The sequence below is a fragment of the Dromiciops gliroides genome, chromosome 5, assembly GCF_019393635.1.
Source record: "Dromiciops gliroides isolate mDroGli1 chromosome 5, mDroGli1.pri, whole genome shotgun sequence".
In the NCBI taxonomy this organism is placed as follows: domain Eukaryota; kingdom Metazoa; phylum Chordata; class Mammalia; order Microbiotheria; family Microbiotheriidae; genus Dromiciops; species Dromiciops gliroides.
The window spans coordinates 51,755,835-51,774,972 of NC_057865.1; the positions used below are offsets into that span (position 1 = coordinate 51,755,835).

The 19,138-nt window shown below is 39.0% G+C and overlaps 1 protein-coding gene across 1 annotated transcript in view; it reads left to right on the plus strand.

Annotated features, from left to right (window-relative positions):
* Positions 1-18,465, plus strand: part of STEAP4 (STEAP4 metalloreductase) — a 32,748-nt gene extending 14,283 nt beyond the window's left edge. The window contains exons 2-5 of the mRNA XM_043968833.1: positions 9,077-9,540; positions 11,292-11,819; positions 15,645-15,809; positions 16,050-18,465. Coding sequence (XP_043824768.1) covers positions 9,079-9,540; positions 11,292-11,819; positions 15,645-15,809; positions 16,050-16,310 — 1,416 coding nt within the window. The 5' untranslated portion in view covers positions 9,077-9,078 and the 3' untranslated portion in view covers positions 16,311-18,465. The remainder of the gene's footprint in view (positions 1-9,076; positions 9,541-11,291; positions 11,820-15,644; positions 15,810-16,049) is intronic.
* Positions 18,466-19,138: the final 673 nt, after the last annotated feature.

Here is a 19,138-nt window from a genome sequence, read left to right on the forward strand (position 1 = left end):
CATTAAATCACTCATGGAATCTTTCTGGAAGAATCTCATAATGTTATCAGAGGTTTGAAAAGTTTAATATTCTTAAGGTATGCCCTGAAAAGATAGGCTGAAATCTTCACATTGGGAGATAAAATTGAAGCACTGCATCAGAGTGCTATAAAAACGATGGCTTCTTCCAGGCAAGATTTATCAAGGTTAAAGTTATCAAAGAGAATGTTGTGACTGAGTATATTAAGAAACTTAATGTCATAATAAAATTTAAAAATCAATGGGAAGAACATGTTTAAAGCAATTAGCACCTATGTAATACAAATTTTAATATATACTTTTAGAACTATAAAAATAGAACATAACAGATTTGGAAAGCAGTCTAACAAATCTATACAATATTAATGAAACCTAGGGCCCATAACCTTAAAGCAGTTTTACAAAGATAAACCCTTAATTGCCAAACAAGGAAGAAGAGGACTGATAGACATGATAAATAGATAACAAATCTACAGAAACTTTTGTTATAAGAATGCATTGACTCATTGAGCAATAGTGAAGGCTGACAATAGTCACTGGACTTGTCAAATATAACAGAGGTTTGCCTCCAGATTGAGCCGAGGAAATAGCACAGATCTCAGAATGGAACAAAAAGACTCATGGGCAACATCCATATTTGTTGACAAAGAAGCTTCAAGTAGTTGAATGATGTGGATTTGTCCATTGAAATGGGTTTATAATGAAACCCAGGACAAGGCCATTGCCACTAAAAAATTAAAGAAGTGTTTTTCTCAAATCTTAGTGATCAATTCAGATTATAAAAAAGATAAAATTATAAAAATTTTATATATGTTATAATATATAAATTATAACATAATTATAAAATTATTTTAAAAGATGTGAATTCTGTCACTCATCATTATAGGCTATGAAAGTTTATCACCTACCTAATATCTAGCAAGGTGTCCCTATGCTTAGAATTATAGCTTAGAATGACAAGGCTCCATACCATAAAAAGAGACCTCAAAGTATTCTCAAGATTTCAGCTAATAAACTCTATTTATCATATACCAAAGTATGGCCCACAACTGCCCAGACATAAATTTTATCTATAAAAACTTCAGAACAATATTTTAATACACAATCCCCTACAAATATTCATAATCACCAAGCTGCAAGGAACAAAAAACTTTCAAAATACAGAAACAGCTAAATGAATCAACTTCTTGTGGCAACACAGTGAGGGACTTATCCCCATATTCATGTCGCTACAAGAGTTTTAAAAGGATATTTTTCAGTAAACCCACAAAAAGCGAGCTTGCATACCATATTTTTTAAATTCAACTATAAAAAGCAACCTTTTATCTAGCTATGTACAGTTCTGCAGAACATTAAATATAAAAGAATAATAGCAAGAAATTTTTTTTTCAGAGCCATTTCTATTGAAGTTCAATAAAGAAAAAGAGAAGGGGGAGGTTATTTTTTATCATCGTCGTCATCATTATACTTTTATGTAGTTATTTAAAGTTTTCAGGATACTTTCTATAACTTTGTTAATTTGAGATTCACAACCCAATGCAAGTATTATCCCCATTAGAAAGAAGTGACTTGCCTAAGGTCACACAGCTAATAAGTGTATGAAAGTGGGATGGGACCCTGGTCTTTACTCAAAGTCTAGAACTCTATCCATATATATTAGCCAAAGGCTTTGGCAATGTTAGAACTTGGGTTAGGCAAGCTTTCTAGGGCACAACACAAAACTTGGGTTTTTGAGACTGAAGGAAAAAGGAGGGACAACTATTTCATTTGTTCAGTCATTTCAGTTATGAGTGACTCTTGAGGTTTTCTTAGCAAAGACACTAGAGTGGTTTGCCATTTCCTTCTCCAGACAATATTTAATACTACTCCTTAAATAAAACACAGGCCAGAAAATCCCCTTCTTCTTAGTATATAGGATAGGAATACATCTAGTTGCATTTTTTAAAAGAGAAGTCTCAAAGACTCATATGGATAGCAAAAGGTCTGGTTGAGGACAAAATTTGGAATGTATGTGCTTGAGGGATGAGGAAAAGGAAGTGGTCCCATTTTTGAACCTGGCCTAGAGAAGAGAAAGGTCTTGTCCTGACCCTGGCTGTCAGGAACTTATAATAACCACAAGTCCTACCACAAGTCCATAAGTGCCTTGAAAAGCTTACGCACAGGCTCTATTGTCTAGCTCGAAATCTCTTAGCTGAAACTAGCGTTTACCAAGCTTGTCCTCCCCCATTTGAATTTTTCTTCCTACCTCCCATACTCCATCTAATGCCTAAGAATACTAGGTGATGACACTCATAGTGATGATGATAAAGATAGTACTTGTTAGCCCATGTATGTACACTTTAGCTTCTTTGATCTGTAGATTCCTTATATTTTAAGATTAAGTTCCCTATCTGTGTTATATTTAATGTAAAAAAATGGACCCTCTTTGTCCGAGGGCAGCTAGGTAGTGCAGTGGATAAAGCACCGGCCCTGGATTCAGGAGGACCTGAGTTCAAATACGGCCTCAAGACACTTGACACTTACTAGCTGTGTGACCCTGGGCAAGTCACTTAACCCTCATTGTCCTGCTCCCCCCAAAAAAGTAATGAGACCTGCATATTTTATGTGTGTACAATATTTCATATATTTGTGTTTATATATACATATACATGCACATGTATAATATAGGTATACACAACTTGCATACACATGTGTATATGTACACACATTTTCTAAATCTCATTCACTCTGACCCAAGATTTGATACGGCACAATGGAAAGTGTTGTGGTAATGCAGTGGGACCCCCAAGTAAGCTAAAAATCCTAACCCCCAAGACTTAGGGAAAAGCAGCTCTCTCCCCCATCTCAGGTATGAGGTGTGGCAGAACATGACCCCAGTATGCGGATAAGCAATACTAAGGCCTGCAAGAAGTTAAGCAGGGTGTGGATGGATGTTGCATATCCTAATACCCAATTATCAAAGATGCGCTAGTACCAGAACCAGGTCACAAGGCCCCCAGACAGAAAGATCATTGGCTCTGGAGGATGACCTGGGTCCAAATCACAGCCTTGGGGTTCATAATCGACATGGCCTTGAGCAAGTTTTTGGTGGGTTTTTTTAACATCTCAGGGCCTCAGTTTCCTCATCTGTCAATTAAGAGGTTGAACCAGGTAGCTTCTGAGATTTCTTCTAGTTCTAGATCGGTGGTCTTGTGAAAACTGCTCTTTTTCAACAAAAGGACCAATTAAATATCCCACTGAAACTCATAACTCAGAAACCTTTCATAGAGAGCAAATAATGCCCTTGGGGAAAGCAGACTATTCCTTTATAATGAATCAACAACATTTTTAATATTCTTACTGTTTTTTATCTCTTTTGTTTGCTCAGTATTACTTCTTTGAGTTTGAGTAAAAATAAATTATGATGGTGTACATCCCAGCTCAATTTTATTACATTGAAACCCTCAAGTTATATTTTATTTGGAAAATGTTTTTTTTTTAAAGTGAAAGGAAAGAATTACAAATGAAAGCCACCCATAAAACTTTTTTTTCACCTGTGCCTAGAAAAAGACAATATTTAGATTAGATTATAAACTTTTTAAGGGTAGAGACTCCTTTGCTTTACTTTGTATCACTAGCCTTAGTACAATATATAAGTACAGACACTTGAATTATCTTCAAATATTATTTTTATATAAGAAATAAGTAAGAAAATGTAGGTTCCTTAAGGATTGTGCATTTGAAGTGAATTCTTATAATGATAATACCAGCTGACATTTATTTAGTGTAGAGGTTATCAAACTACTTAGTCTCAGGATCCCTCTCCACTCTTAAAAATTACTGAGGATCCCCACCAAGGAGCTGTTTTATTTTTTTAATGTCAGTTATACCTATTGGTATTTACCATGCTATAAAATAAAATATCTTTGTATTATTATGAATATTTCTGACCTTGTAGACCCCCTAAAAAGGTGCTGGAGACTCTAGGGATCCCCAGACCACACTCTGAGAAATGTTGATAAAGTACTTTAAGGCTTTCAAAAGACTTTCCATAAAATAATGTATTAGCACAATTAATTCTTGAATTATAAAACTCAACATAAAAGGGTCACAGGACATAAAATTTGTAGTTGATTTGAATATTCATAATACTCGGAACAGCTTAGTCGTTCACAGTTATTCTTCGAACAATATTGCTGTTTCTGTATCCAGTGTTCTGTGGTGTTTAGAGACATATTTTCTGGATAATTTAATCGTTTCATTAATAATACCAGCATTTTAATAAGAGGAAGGTCATTTGGCCATCTCTCTCCTAGACCAAAGACCCCTCATGGCAGTGGGCTCCTAGTTGATATGTCTTTCAAAGAGTAGGTGTTTCTGGGGGTTAACTCTGTTTAACAGGTAATGAGAGAAGGAATATTACAATGAGAAAGTGGGCTATATTACAGTACAGGTCTTGAGCTACATGATTCCAGGTCACCCAAATCTAGGTTAAAGGGACTTAACAATTTCCATATCACTTCCCAGATATGCCTGAGTAAACACAATAATCAGGAATACACCCATTAGCCCAAACTTATAATTTCTTTTACTGTTTTTTATATTAGGTCTTGACCTGGCTAAATCTTTAAGAGAAATTTCCCACACTGGTGGGTTTCTGGATGAGGAAGGAGAAAAGGAGAAAAACTTTGATTCTAATATAATAATTTGTTATTGGGCACCTAGGTAGCACAGTGGATAAAGCACTGACCCTGGATTCAGGAGGACCTGAGTTCAAATCTGGTCTTAGACCCTTAATACTTACTAGCTGTGTGACCCTGGGCAAGCCACTTAACCCTCATTGCCCCACAAAATAAATAAACAATTAGTTATTAATACCAGAGAAAAATAATCATTTCTCACAGTTCTCTTGGTTCTGCTCACTTCACTCTTCATTATTTCATGCAAATTTTTCCATGCTTTTTCTAAAATCAACCTGTCCATCATTTCTTATAGCACAGTAGTATTCTATCACAATCATATAGCACAACTTATTGGGTCATTCCCCAATTGATGAGCATCCCCTCAATTTCCAACTCTTTGCCACCACAAAAAGAGCTGCTGTACATGTTTAGAACATTTAGGTTCTTTTCATTTTTCCCTGATCACCTTGGGAAATAGATCTAATGGTAGTATTGCTCGGTCAAAGGGTATATACACAGTGTAACTCATTGGGTAAAATTCCAGATTGCTCTCCAAAATGGTTGGATCAGTTCACAATGCAGCCAACAGTATATTAGTGTTCCAATTTTTCCTTCCCTTCTGTTAAGGGCTAAAATTCTAGCTAAACTGTCTAAAATATCTAATGAGTGGTCGCCAATAAATTATAAGCTTTAGCAAGAGTTAGACTTTTAAGGATTTATTAAGGAGAATAAGAATTTGGTAAAGAGAGAGAAAGGCCTAGATTCCTATCTATTAAAGGGAGAGCACATTTCTAGCTCCGCTCTCCACTAGAGTCCAGAGGAAAAAGAGCCCCAGAGTCAGCGCCAGTCTCTTCCTTCCTCCTCCCACTAGTCCGCGTCACTTCCTGCCACCAAAGAAAAGACTCCTGGTCTTGCCCTCAAAGACCTTCGCTTCATGGGCAGAACTCTTCTACAGTAAGTCTCCAGCAGGTGGCGTCATTCCAATCATTACACTTCTACCATTTTAGCCAGTCTGATAGGGTGAGATGATACCTTAAAGTTGTTTTAGTTTTCATTTCTCTAATCAATAATTTAGAAATTTTTTTTTTTTACACAACTATATGCAGCTTGGATTTCTTCATCCTAAAACTGCCTATTCATCTCCTTCAACCATTTATCAATTGGGGAATGATGTGACTTAAAATCTGAAGAAAAGTAGAAGGAATATCAGATCTAATGTCAAAGACTTGTGTTTAAATCCCAGTTCTTCCCCTTAGCGTTTCCTCATAGGTAAAATGATGGTTGGACCAAATGTCCTCTATATTCTCTCCCAACTCTAAATCTACATTCCTACACGCGTGACCTCCAGAAAATCACTTAATTGGGGAACCTTGACATTGTCTAGAGGAGGGCAGTTAGGATGGTAAGAGTACTTTAAGACTGTGCCATGTGAGGAAGGATCAGCTGGAGATGTGCAGTCTGAAGATAAGAAGACTTAAGGGATATGGGCTAGCTGTCTTACAGTATTTCAAAGGCTTTCATGTGGGAGAAGGATAAGTCTATTTCTGTTTAGCCCCAGAGGTCAGAGTTAGAACTAATGGGTAGAAGGTGCAAAGAGGGAAACTGAGGCTTGACTCCAAGAAGAACTTCCTGAAAACTAAAGCTGCCCTGAAGTAGAACAAGCTCCCACCAGAGGCAGTGAATTTCCTCACTGAGGGTCTTCGAGCGCACGCTGAAATGACCACTTGTTGAATGGGTTGTAAAATGCTCTTGTTAAGGTATGGGTTATAATAACCCTAAATGACTAGATGGGTTCTAGATGGCCCTCCATGGCAGATCCTGGGAAGCTCTCTCTCTACCTCAGTTTCCTCATTTGTAAAATAAAGAAGTTGACTTAGACGGGATGTAGCTTTAAACATAGTCATACGAACATGTGAAATAACAGCAGATGAAGCAGGTCTGCCAGCAAACATTTCACCCTATAGATAGATAACTTCATAGCTCCCAGGATAACTATTTTTTTTTACTTAATCTGAGAATTTGTCAGTAGAAGGATCTTCCTTTACAAGCTCAGATCAGCACCTCTGCAGCTTGATATGCTCAGGGACTGAGAGGTGAAGACAATCAGTCAACAAGTATTTATTAAGCAGTTAATATTTACCTGGCACTGTCCCAAGCACTGGGGGTTACAAAGGTAAGAGAGCCCTTGCGTTCAAAGAGTTCCTATTCTAATGAGAGAGCGACATGTAAATAACTAGGCACTTTAAAAAGGTACATTGTAAGGGGCAGCTAGATGGCGCAGTGGATAGAGCACCGGCCCTGGAGTCAGGAGTACCTGAGTTCAAATCCGGCCTCAGACACTTAACACTTACTAGTTGTGTGACCCTGGGCAAGTCACTTAACCCCAATTGCCTCACCAAAAAAAAAAAAAGGGTACATTGTAGATGGAAGGCAATCTCAAAGGAGGAGGCATTAGAAGCTGGGGAGGTCACAAATGGCATCCTGCAGAAGGTGAGATTTGAGATGGGTCTTGAAGGAAGCTAGGGAATTTAAGGAGGAAAGGTGAGACAAACAGAGGATTCCAGGCATGGGGGGCTGGAGGGGGCCAGCCGCCATGAAAACATGGAGATGGATGATTAAATATGAGAAAGGAGGCCAATATAGCTAATAAGGAGCCTGGAGGGGAGTTCAGTGTAAAAAGGCTGGAAAAGGCAAGAAGGAGGGGCAGCTAGGTGGTGCACTGGATAAAGCACCAGCCCCGGATTCAGGAGGACCTGAGTTCAAATCCGGCCTCAGACAGTTGATACTAGCTGTGTGACCTTGGGCAAGTCACTTAACCCTCATTGCCCCACAAAAACCAAAAAAAAAAGGGAGGAAGGGGCCAAGTTATGAAGAAAGAATCCAGGGTAACACAGCCAGTACATGTCAAACAGTCAGCACTGGGACCCCAAGTCTCCCCGACTTCCAGGACAGCTCTCTCATTATTGGATTCTTAAATAGTATTATTATTATGTTTTTTAAATCATTGATCATGTTCACTGCTTACCTATTTCATGGAATTTATGAATCCATATCAATTTATCGCAGATGTAAAGGCTTTGGAACATATATAGTACAGATATATGTATTTGTGTGTATAGATATATATGTACACACATGTATGTGTGTATGTATATATACACATACATACATACAAAAATAGACATACATATATATACACAGACAGATATAGGATATACCAAAGGTCTTAGTGAAGTTTTAAATTTTAATAGCTTAAAATTGTACCAAGGCTTAGGAATCAATCCTTCTACAATTATCTTCCTCTCTCTCTCTCTCTCTCTCTCTCTCTCTCTCTCTCTCTCTCTCATATATATATATATATATATATATATATGTATCTTAAGTATACTTTTTTATCATTGGGGCAGCTAGGTGGCATACTGGATAGAGAACTGACCCTGGATTCAGGAGGACCTGAGTTCAAATCCAGCCTCAGACACTTAACACTTACTAGCTGTGTGACCCTGGGCAAGTCACTTAACCCCAACTGCCTCACCACCCCCCCCCAAAAAAAAGGTATTTGATTATTTTCCAGTTACATGTAGAAATAGTTTTCAACATTTGCTTTTACAAGATTTCTAGTTCCAAATTTTTCTCCCTCCCTCCCCAAGATAGAAAACAATCTGAGATAGGTTACATAAGTATAATCCTAAACACAATTTTTTACATTTTGTCTTTTTCCTTATATTGTGAGCTCAAGGGTAGGGAACTGTGTTTTGTGCCTTCCTCAGTATCCCCAGCACTTAGCACAATACTTGGCACATAGTAACAATAAATATTTATTGACTTAATATAATGCTTAATATATTCTGTCTCAGTCTCTCTTCATTCATATGTATGTGTAAGTTTATATATACACACACAATTTTATTGTTGTTTGGTCATTTCAGTCATGTCTGTCTGACTCTGTGACCCTGTTTGGGGTTTTCTTGGCAAAGATACTGGTATGGTTTGCCATTTCCTTTTCCAGCTCATTTTACAGATGAAGAAACTGAGGTAAACAGGATTAAGTGACTTGCAGCATGTGTGTATATACACATAATGCACACATTGTGAGTATATGTAGTTTGTATATATACCATATGCTATACATTGTGTATATATGTAATGTGTATATATGAGATATGTGTGTACGTGTGCATATATACATATGTATGAGAGAGTGTATATAGACACACTGTAGGTATACCTGTTGTACATACACGATGTATATGAAGTATATGCACACACATTATATGTATGCATACACATGTACAGTACATGTCTGGAATACTATTTCTTGGTGGGAATCAGTGAGTTTTATCAATTTGTTGTCAGAAAATGAACATTTTGTTGTTATTTGTGCTTCTATATTGCAGTGATGGAGAAAACCTCTTTAAATGAGACTTCTTTTGCCATGAACATGAATTCTTCCAACAAGCAAGAGACGGTGTGTGTGTTTGGAACAGGAGACTTTGGAAGGTCCCTAGGCAATAAGATGTTCCAATGTGGCTACTCTGTGGTCTTTGGAAGCCGAAACCCTGAGCTATCCGGTTTGCACCCCAAAGGAATCGAAGTCTTGAGCCACGCAGAAGCTGCCAAGAAGTCTGATCTTATCATCATAGCAATCCACAGAGAACATTATGATTTTCTTACACAGTTTGCGGAAGAACTCCAAGGAAAAATATTGGTGGATATCAGCAACAACCTTAAAATTAATCAATATCCCAAATCCAATGCAGAATATCTTGCTCAACTGGTGCCGGGAGCCAAAATCGTGAAAGCATTTAACACAATCTCAGCCTGGGCTCTCCAATCAGGTACCCTGGATGCAAGCAGGCAGGTAAGACTAAATGATAAATCTGCTATCAAATATAAAGTGACATCTTTTATTCTTAAAAATAGCTACAATTTAAACTCCTATCAAGAAAATATGGTGGTATGTCTATGTGTGTATGTGTGTGTGCCTATATACACATACACACATATGGTATATAGCTGGGCTCCCAGAAGGAATTTCTTTTAAAAGCTTCTGAATGGGCAAAATAGAGGCCACAGAATTCGTGTATTAAAGTTCAACCCCATAATGCCTCATGTGGTGCCCCTTTACACTTAGATCACACCCACTTCTAAGAAGTTCGCCTAATGGGTTTCATTTCCCACAGCAAATGAAAAGCAGCAAATTAAAAAGGAGAAAAAAAGAGTACTAATGATGATGATGTTATTAAAGTGTTATTGTGAGGCTCTAATGAGATGATATTTGTCAAGCACCTAGTATAATGCCTAGCACATAGTAGGCACCTAAAAAATGTTTATTTCCTTCCTTCCAAATCCGGCACATCTCCACCATAGCTCCCTACCTAAAAATATGGCGATCTCGGGACAATTTCACAGAGGTAAATAGCATTGTCCACTCCAACAGTTCCAGAGACATCACAGTATAGAACAATTCAGCTGATTCCAGCAAGTATTTATTAAGTACAAGACTTTGTGCAAATCAGTGTTCAGTTAGAGGTCAGCAAACTATGGGTCCCAGGCCAAATCTGGCCTGTCCCCTGTTTTTTTTTATCTGACCCAAGAGCTAAGAATGGTTAGTTCTAATCTCGAATCTGGAGGTTGTTTTGTTTGGTTCTTTAAATACTATTTTTTCCAATTACATGTAAAAACAATTTTAGAGCAATCCCTTCTCTCAAGAAGTCTTTTCCTTTGTAGATAAGAAAAGGTTCAACAGTTTGCCATTTAAGAAGATAAGGAAAAATATAAGCCATTTTAGAAAGGTTTTCTTAAATGGTTAATATCAAACATTTGGGTGTTTTAAAAGAGGAGACCTCTGGCTATATAAAACACTTGGCTATCCAGAATGATTTATTGCCCAAAGTTTCCATGTACTTTTTAGGCAGTCTGAAAAGTTATTATATCTAGTGAAAATTGACTAAGATGATGCATCTTTAATCAAGAGATACAAAGGATAAGCAAAAATATCAAAGCTCCCAGGAAACAAATCCAGAAAATGCATGAAGCTGGTTTGCCCTGGAGGTTCTTTGAAGCATACAACAATATAGCTTCTTTGAACATTTCATTCTGGTGATAGAGAGCAGATTATGTACTTTCTCTCATCCGTACATCTCATTTGTACAAACAATCCCCTTTTCTCCCTGCCTGGCCTTTTAGTTAAGTGGGACCCCCTGATCTACACAAAGTAGTGGTCAGTTGTCATTATTATAAAGAGACAATAATGGAGGTGAGTGAAGAGCCATGCGGGTGCATTAGTAGGGTTAAGTTGTTCATGGCTGGAGTGACTCAGGTTTAGTAACAACTCAACAATGTTACTTGAAGTTGTCCACCATCTACTATGCCTTCCCCTTCCTTCCTTTAATCAAATATACACACACATTCAACCGCACACATTTTAAAGAAGTATTTTACCTTGGATTACTGTCCCAAAATGTGTCAAAGGGATTCATACTCTATTATTAATTTTTCTTGGGAAACTACCAAGGACTTTAAATTCTAAAGGGCATCACTTTTATGTGGGATCTTAATATCTAATGTTGGACAGCAAGGCAGTAACATTCTGAACATTATTTCATACAGGTATTTGTCTGTGGAGATGACAAGGAATCTAAGCAGAGGGTGATGGATATTGGCCGTGCCCTTGGGCTTGCTCCAGTAGATCAAGGATCTCTCATGGCAGCCAAAGAGATTGAAAACTACCCCCTGCAACTCTTCCCAATGTGGAAGTTCCCTCTGTATCTCTCTGCTATCTTAAGTATTTTCTATTTTGTTTACTGTGTGGTAAGAGAAATCATCTACCCCTATGTTCATGAAGGGAGAGACAGCACATTTTTCTTGGCCATTTCTATTCCAAATCGTATCTTCCCAGGGTTGGCTCTCAATCTTCTTGCCCTGGTTTACCTCCCTGGAATCATTGCTGCCATCCTGCAGTTGTACCGAGGCACCAAATATAGCCGCTTCCCAAACTGGCTTGACCACTGGATGCTTTGCAGAAAACAACTCGGACTTGTGGCACTGGCTTTTGCCTTCCTCCATGTTATGTACACGCTTGTGATACCCATCCGCCATTATGTGAGATGGAAGTTTAACAGCAGAGTGATTGAACAGGTAAAGCTATACTTCGTTTGCGTAATTGTTTTAAAAACATAGGTCATAGGGGCAGCTAGATGGCACAGTAGATAAAGCACCAGCCCTGAATTCAGGAGGAACTGAGTTCCAATCTGGTCTCAGACACTTGACATTTACTAGCTGTGTGACCTTGGGCAAGTCACTTAACCCTCATTGCCCCCTGCAAAAAAAAAAAAAAAATCAGGTTATTTCTGTTTCTGGTAACTCCTCTTCCAAGCCTCTGAAAACCTGGTGACCTAAAGAGGGGGCTTTTGAAGCAGAAAGCTTGAATTCACTCCTCCCCAGGGCACTTAATCACCATGTAAGGTTCAGCAAGTTGACAGCTCTGTGCCTTGTTTTCCTAATCTGTGAAATCAAATTAAGCATCCTTACTTGGACTGCCTATTTCAGAGGATCAAATGAGTGAATTTAAGGGAAAGTACTTTGAAACCATAAAGCATTATGTAAAGGCAGGTTACTATTACTTAATTAACCTAGCCCAGACTTCCAGACACTTTTCTGGATGAGATTATCCCTCCTCCACCCCTCTCACCATAGGCTATACCCACTCCTTCCCTCTCCCTCACTCACCTTTCCTTCCTTTACCTGCTCCAGTCAAGGGCAAAGCTAGGATCAGATTGGTCTTTGGGGACAAGGGAACCAAATGACAATCACTTGAGTTAGTGCAATTACTGAGTGGCTTGATTTAGGGCTGAAGCAATACATCAGATCCTAGCATAGTTCCTGCTAATTCATCAATGCTTGGGGATTGATTGGTTGAGAGCCAAGCCAGCTGTCATCAGAAACATAGATCTGAACATTTGTAAGTTGATTTTGTTCTGGCATTATAGAGAATAATTGAAAAGAGTTGGCTTTGGGGCCAGAGGCTTTGGTTTAAATCCTGATTCTACTAGTTACTACACAGGTAACCTCCGGAAAATCACTTCAACAGTTTGGACTTCAGTTTCCTTCTCTGTAAAATGAGGGGTATAGACTAGGTCCATGGTGCCAAACTCAAATATAAATGGGGTGGTGGGGGGGGACATTGCCTTAGACAATCACAAATAAATATTATCTGTGTTGTATTCTATTTCCCAGTTACATTTGAATTTGGTTTCGCAGGATCCTGGAGTTTTGGTCCCTCTTGATCTTAGACCCCTTAAAGCTACCCTTTGACCCCTTAGATCTCCAAGGGCCCTGCCAGCTCCACAGCTGAGATCCTATGAATTGTGAAGTCATCTTGGTGACCCACATTTTCTCCTGAAAATGTGCTTTGGTCTTTGACTTGTGAAAAACTGGTCCCCCAACAGCAATGTAAAGCAAATATCAAACTCTGTCTTCCATAGAAGATCAAAGTTCAAAGGGGAACAACTCAAAGAGAACCACTAGGCTAAGCAGAGTACAGTGACTGGTTAAGTTGCAGAGAGGGACAGAGTCAATCAGTCAGTCAGTAAGCACTTATTAGGCACCTCCTGTGTGCCAAGCACCAGGCTAAGCACTGGGAATACAAAAAAAGGCTCAAGGAACTCAGAGACTATGAGTTAAGGGTGGAAAGACAGGATGGTGCCAGATTGTGGGGGGCCCTGAACACCAGGCCAAAGAGTCAGAACTTCACTCAAAGAACAAAAGAGGGCCACTGGAGTTTCTTCTTATGCAGGAGAGTAACATGACCACCAGTTCAGGATAGTCTCCTCATCTCTGATTCATGTAGCACTATTTTTTTTATAAAGCAGCTTAAAGCACATTATCCCATCTGAGCCTCAAAACAACCCTCACAGCAACATAGGGCATTATGGGTATTTTCTAACCATTTACAGATGAAGAAATTGAGGTTCATTGACGATAAGTAATTGGCCCATGGTCACACCAAAGAGAATCTTTGGTTTTCAGGGAAGAGATCATGGCAGCATATTCTCCACTTCTGGTAATAAGGACTTGTATGAACTAGGATGGTGACCATGGGAAGCAAGAAGATGTGCCAACAGGATATCCCATCCAGGCAGATATGCCTTTCAGGCAGTTGGCAGTGCCAATCGGGAGCTCAAGAGAAGTCAGAACCGAAGATGAAGATTTGGGAATCATCTTCATAGAGACAGCAACTGCAGCTAGGGGTGCAAACAAGAATGAGCCTGGAGGGGCAGCTAGGTGGCGCAGTGGATAGAGCACCAGCCCTGGAGTCAGGAAGTACCTGAGTTCAAATCCGGCCTCAGACACTTAACACTTACTAGCTGTGTGACCCTGGGCAAGTCACTTAACCCCAATTGCCTCACTTAAAAAAAAAAAAAAAAAGAAGAAAAAAAAAAAAAAGAATGAGCCTGGAAAGAGGGTAGAAAGGGAAGAGAAGAAGATGAAGATGAAGGATGGTCCATGTTAAGAGACTGGGAAGAGGACAAGGAGCTAGCTAACAGAAGGGCAGAAAAGGGAGGGAGGGAGGGAGTTAGGAGAACTGGGACAATGGGATTTCTCTGAAACCCAAGGGGGAAAGGGAACCCAACCAGAGGGGATAGTCAGCAGTGTCAAAAGAGGTAAGACAGGGTGACTCAACATTTTTAAGGCCATTAGATTTAACAATTAGAAGGCCATTAGTGACTTGATAGAGCAATTTCAGTAGAATGGTGGGTCCAGGAGTCTGGTTATTAAGGGTTGAGGGGAAAGCAGGTAACAAACAAGTATAAACATTTGGCAAAACATATTTTTTTTCCCTCAAAAGAAGGTTAATGCTAAGGAGAGGAGAGAGATGAGTAAGTAGCTGAACAGAACGGCCTTTAACAATAGAGCTTGTTTTTAGGAGGATGGGGAAGAGCCAGTGGTATTCATATGAATGAATGGATGAAAAAGCATTTTATTAAATGCGTACCTTGTGCCAGTGACTGTACAAAATATTGGGAATATTAATAAAAATAAAATGAAGAATTCTGCTCTCAAGGTACATTCTAATAGGGAAGGGGGTTGTAAAATTGATGGAACATAAGAGCTATAATTTACATAGTGCTTTATGGTCTGCAAAGAGCTTTCCACATTATCTCATTTTATCCTCCCTCACCTGGGAGGCTGGTGCTCTCATTATCCAACCCTACTTTACAGTGGAGAAAACGAAGGCAGGAAGAGATTAAGTGACTTGCCTAGGGTCACAGAGCTAGTAAGGGTCCGAAGCCACATAAGAACTCAGATCTTTATGAATTCAGCCACTGCATGGGTAGGTAATGGACTGGAGGATTCTTCTAGAAGAGATTAGAAGATTCAGAACAAAGGCACAGGGAGAGGGGTTAGTGTTAGTGATAAAGAGAAATACAAATACGTCTTCTGTGACCAGAGGGGAGGGAGAGTGAGTGGGAGATGATGGGGGGAATTTTAGGGAAGGGAGATAGGTAACTGGTTGAACTCCAATGGAACAGCCTCCATCTTTTCAGTCCAGATCATCCCATATGAGTGCAGTGGGTAGGGTTGAGGGTAAGAGAAGATAAGACGCTGGAGTCATCACTGGAGAATGAGAGAGAGGGGATTGATAAAGTTGGATTGTTGAGTGGCAACAGGGCCCAAGTTGGGCTATGTGAACAAGACTCTGTAGTGGGGAATCACAGCTTGATTTTGTGACTCTTTCTTCATATTTCAACAAAAAACATGCAACCATTCCCATATTGTCTGTGGTGGCTTTGGAGATTTTTGATTCATATTGTTTCCTCTATCTACCGAATAATGTTTTTTTAATGAGTTAGAAAGCCTTTAAAATCACCTTAAGAGAATAAGCCTTTGAAAAGTATTTATCATCAAAAGTAGAGGCAACTCCTGCAATCTGTCATTTTAAAATTTCTTGTTTTTCCTTAGATAAAAACCAATAAGACTGAACATTTTAACCCGACTTCTTTCTGGCTCAGAGATTCTTACCTAGCCCTGGGCATACTGGGATTTTTTTTATTTGTTCTTTTGGGAATCACTTCCTTGCCATCAGTTAGCAACATGGTGAATTGGAGAGAGTTTCGATTTGTCCAGGTAAGAACTTTCAGATATACCTTTCCTTTTGTTATTCCTTTGAAATAAATTTTAGTCTTTTTTTATCCCTTTGGAATAAGTTATTAATTGTACTGAAGAAAGAAGCTTGGCTCCAAATCTGAAACCATGCCCAATATAAATCAGTACACAGAAATGTCTGTTGATAACAAATAGCAGTGCCACTACTCACATTAAATGTAAATGGAATTTCAAGTGTATTGCTGTGTTTCTTCCTTACAGTCCAAACTCGGTTACCTGACACTGATCTTGTGTACAGCACACACCCTCGTGTTTGGTGGGAAGAGATTCCTCAGCCCTTCGATTCTCAGATGGTATCTCCCTTCAGTCTACGTGCTAACTCTCATCATCCCCTGTACAGTCTTGGTCCTGAAGTTCATCCTGGTAATGCCATGCTTTGATCAGCCACTTACAAAGATACGGCAAGGCTGGGAAAGAAACTCCAAGAAGGCCCAGTTCGGAAATGGCAACACTGAGGTGTGACGCAGCTACTAAGCAGTTCATCAGGTCATTTTCTGTGGGACTTCCAAGCAATGGACTTTACCGTAGAGTATGTTTTTCTTCCCTAAGCCTTTCTCCTCTTCTTCTCTCCAGAGTATAAAGAGCAGGCAGGGCTGAGGACATTTGCTAGGTGGGCCCTAAGAAACCACCAGACATTTGGAAGAAGAAATCCACTCTTTCTTGACTTGATCTTTGATGCCAGGATATACAAGAATTTTGATGTCTGTCTGTCTCTCATGAAATTTCAGTGTCACAGAGCCACCCTACTTACCTCAAAGGTTCTACGATTTCACTGGGGAAATGGGGAAATCTCTTAAGCCATATTACGACCTCTACTCTCTCCATCCCACCCACCCCCAATACCTTGACAGTGTTCCTAAGTTGCTACAGAAAAAAAAAAAACCCAACACCTAATAACCAGACTCTGACATTGATTATCTCTAATCTTATCCAAGCTAGCCCTCATACAATGCACTCATTGTCCATGACCAAGTGCCTACTAACTTGATAGAACCTGCCAAAAAGTGTGCCCTGCTGGTTTAGCTTTTTAGAACCTAATATGACTTGAGTGTTAGGGAACATTGAAGAAAACCCTTCATGGAAGACAGATTCCTTAGTGTATGTGTTATTTCATAGGGAGAAACAATCTATTGAGATGGAAGGGGCTGGAAGAAGAAAATCCCCACCTTCCTTCCCCTACCTCGAAAAGCTAGAGATGGAGTCAGATAAACAACACTGTATTGTTTTATCATGAATCACATTGCACTCATTGCTTCAGTTTGTTTCCTTATTTGCATGTGTCCAAATGTTCCTTAGGGCTGACAACATGTCATATTATCTTGTGACACAATCCACATAATCCACAGTGATGTGAGTTCCTATAACTCATCAGACTTTTCTTTGTTGTAAACAATGAAAGGTAATAAGAAAATTAAACACTGGTGGCTTAACTGGAGATTGGTTGGAGGAGTGGTAGGTGCTTAAGCCTACAAAAGAGAAGATGGGTGGGACATAATAGCTACCTCCAAGTATCTGAAGAGCTATATGTTCTTGTCTCCAGAAGGCAGAGGAAAAAAACTAAGCACCATGTAGGGGTGTAATGGTTTTTAAAAAAAAAGTTTTAACAACCAGCTTGAAGGGGTCAAGGGGAAGCACTTTAAAGTGTATTCTGTATTAACCTTTTTTCATCATTTTCTTAAGTCTGGAATAATCAACAAAACAATAAATCGAAGTATGATTTGTAGCATTTTGCCAATTTCTGAAGCATATAAGCACCGATACTGAACATTTAACCATCAGCTAGTCAGTTAGAGCCTGAGCCTGCATATTGCTGGAATGACGGGTAGAAACTGCAAATGGGCAAATTGTTTTTTGTTGGCAGGTGAAACTTCCTAATAGTGAGAGCTGTGAGTCCTCTTCTACTTAAAGGTCATCATGTATGTGCCAGATAACCACTTGTTTAGTAGACTGTGCTCGATTCCCCACTGTACCTACTATGTGCACATAGTAGGAGCTTTTAATAGATGCTTGTTGATTGACTATGGAGGGGATTTTTTTTCAAGTGTGGTTTGGATTAGGTGGCTACCAAGCTCCCTTCCAACCCTAAAGTGCTGAGGTTCTGTGACTCATGGATGATTAAGAATTATGAGGGGTAGTTAGATGGCGCAGTGGATAAGCACCAGCCCTGGATTCAGGAGTACCTGAGTTCAAATCCGGCCTCAGACACTTACTAGCTGTGTGACCCTGGGCAAGTCACTTAACCCCAATTGCCTCACCAAAAAAAATTAAATTAAATTAAAAAAAAAAAAAAGAATTATGAAAAGTTCCAAAGCAGCTGGATATGGTAGTGTTGAAGAAGAAACAAGACATGGTAGAAACTCACTGGAGAAAGAAACAGAAAAAAAGATTAAAAACAAAAAAAGAAAGGAAAGAATGATAACATTATAAAATACAGAGGGGAAAAAAAAATACGTTTGAAAGCAGACATGAACAGGATGATTGTGTATCCACCATCATGGATTTAATATACGTTTTTTAAAAGGTTAAACTGTATGTAACAAATTTACTACTTCATCTTTTTGTATATTAAAATGTTTTTGTTTGATTTGGTTTATTATAACAAACAAAATTTTTAAAAGACAAGAACACCGCACTTTGACTCCTTGGTTTCCTCATCTGTAAAAATGAGAATGCTAATGCCCACTCTACTTAATTCACAGTTTTGAGGTGTGGCTCAAATGAGAGTTTATGTGAGAAAGTGCCTTGTAAACTCTAATTATACAATTGCTCGGGGATCCTGGAAATAACACAAAGCACCCTTTCTGGAATCCTTGATGGTCCAGTGTCAAACTCAAATAGAAATGGATCCCTGCTGTCTGTAGCTTGTTGACTTAGAAAACCACAAATTAACATCACCTACGTTTTATTTTTATTTATTTTGTTAAACATTTCCCAACCTGGCTTGGTTGTAGGCTCTGCCAATTTGATTCTAATGGACTAGAGCCTGGCTTCTTAAACTGTGAGGTGTGGACCCCATATGGGGTCCAGTACTTTAGCTTGCTTTTCCTCTCCATACCAAGCATGGAGCTTAGAGGGGTTGGCATTCCAGGGTCATATTACACAGCACTGTATAGTGCCTGGTGGTAGTAATACCCTGTGTTTGGTTCAGTATATTATGTCAAGATGGTGGTCGCTCACAGAATGCACTCAAGGATAGTAACTTGGGCTCCCAAGTTTTTAACCTCTCATCTTCTGTCATACTGTATCATGAGTTAGTACAATGAGCAAAGTACATTAGGTAACTATTTTCT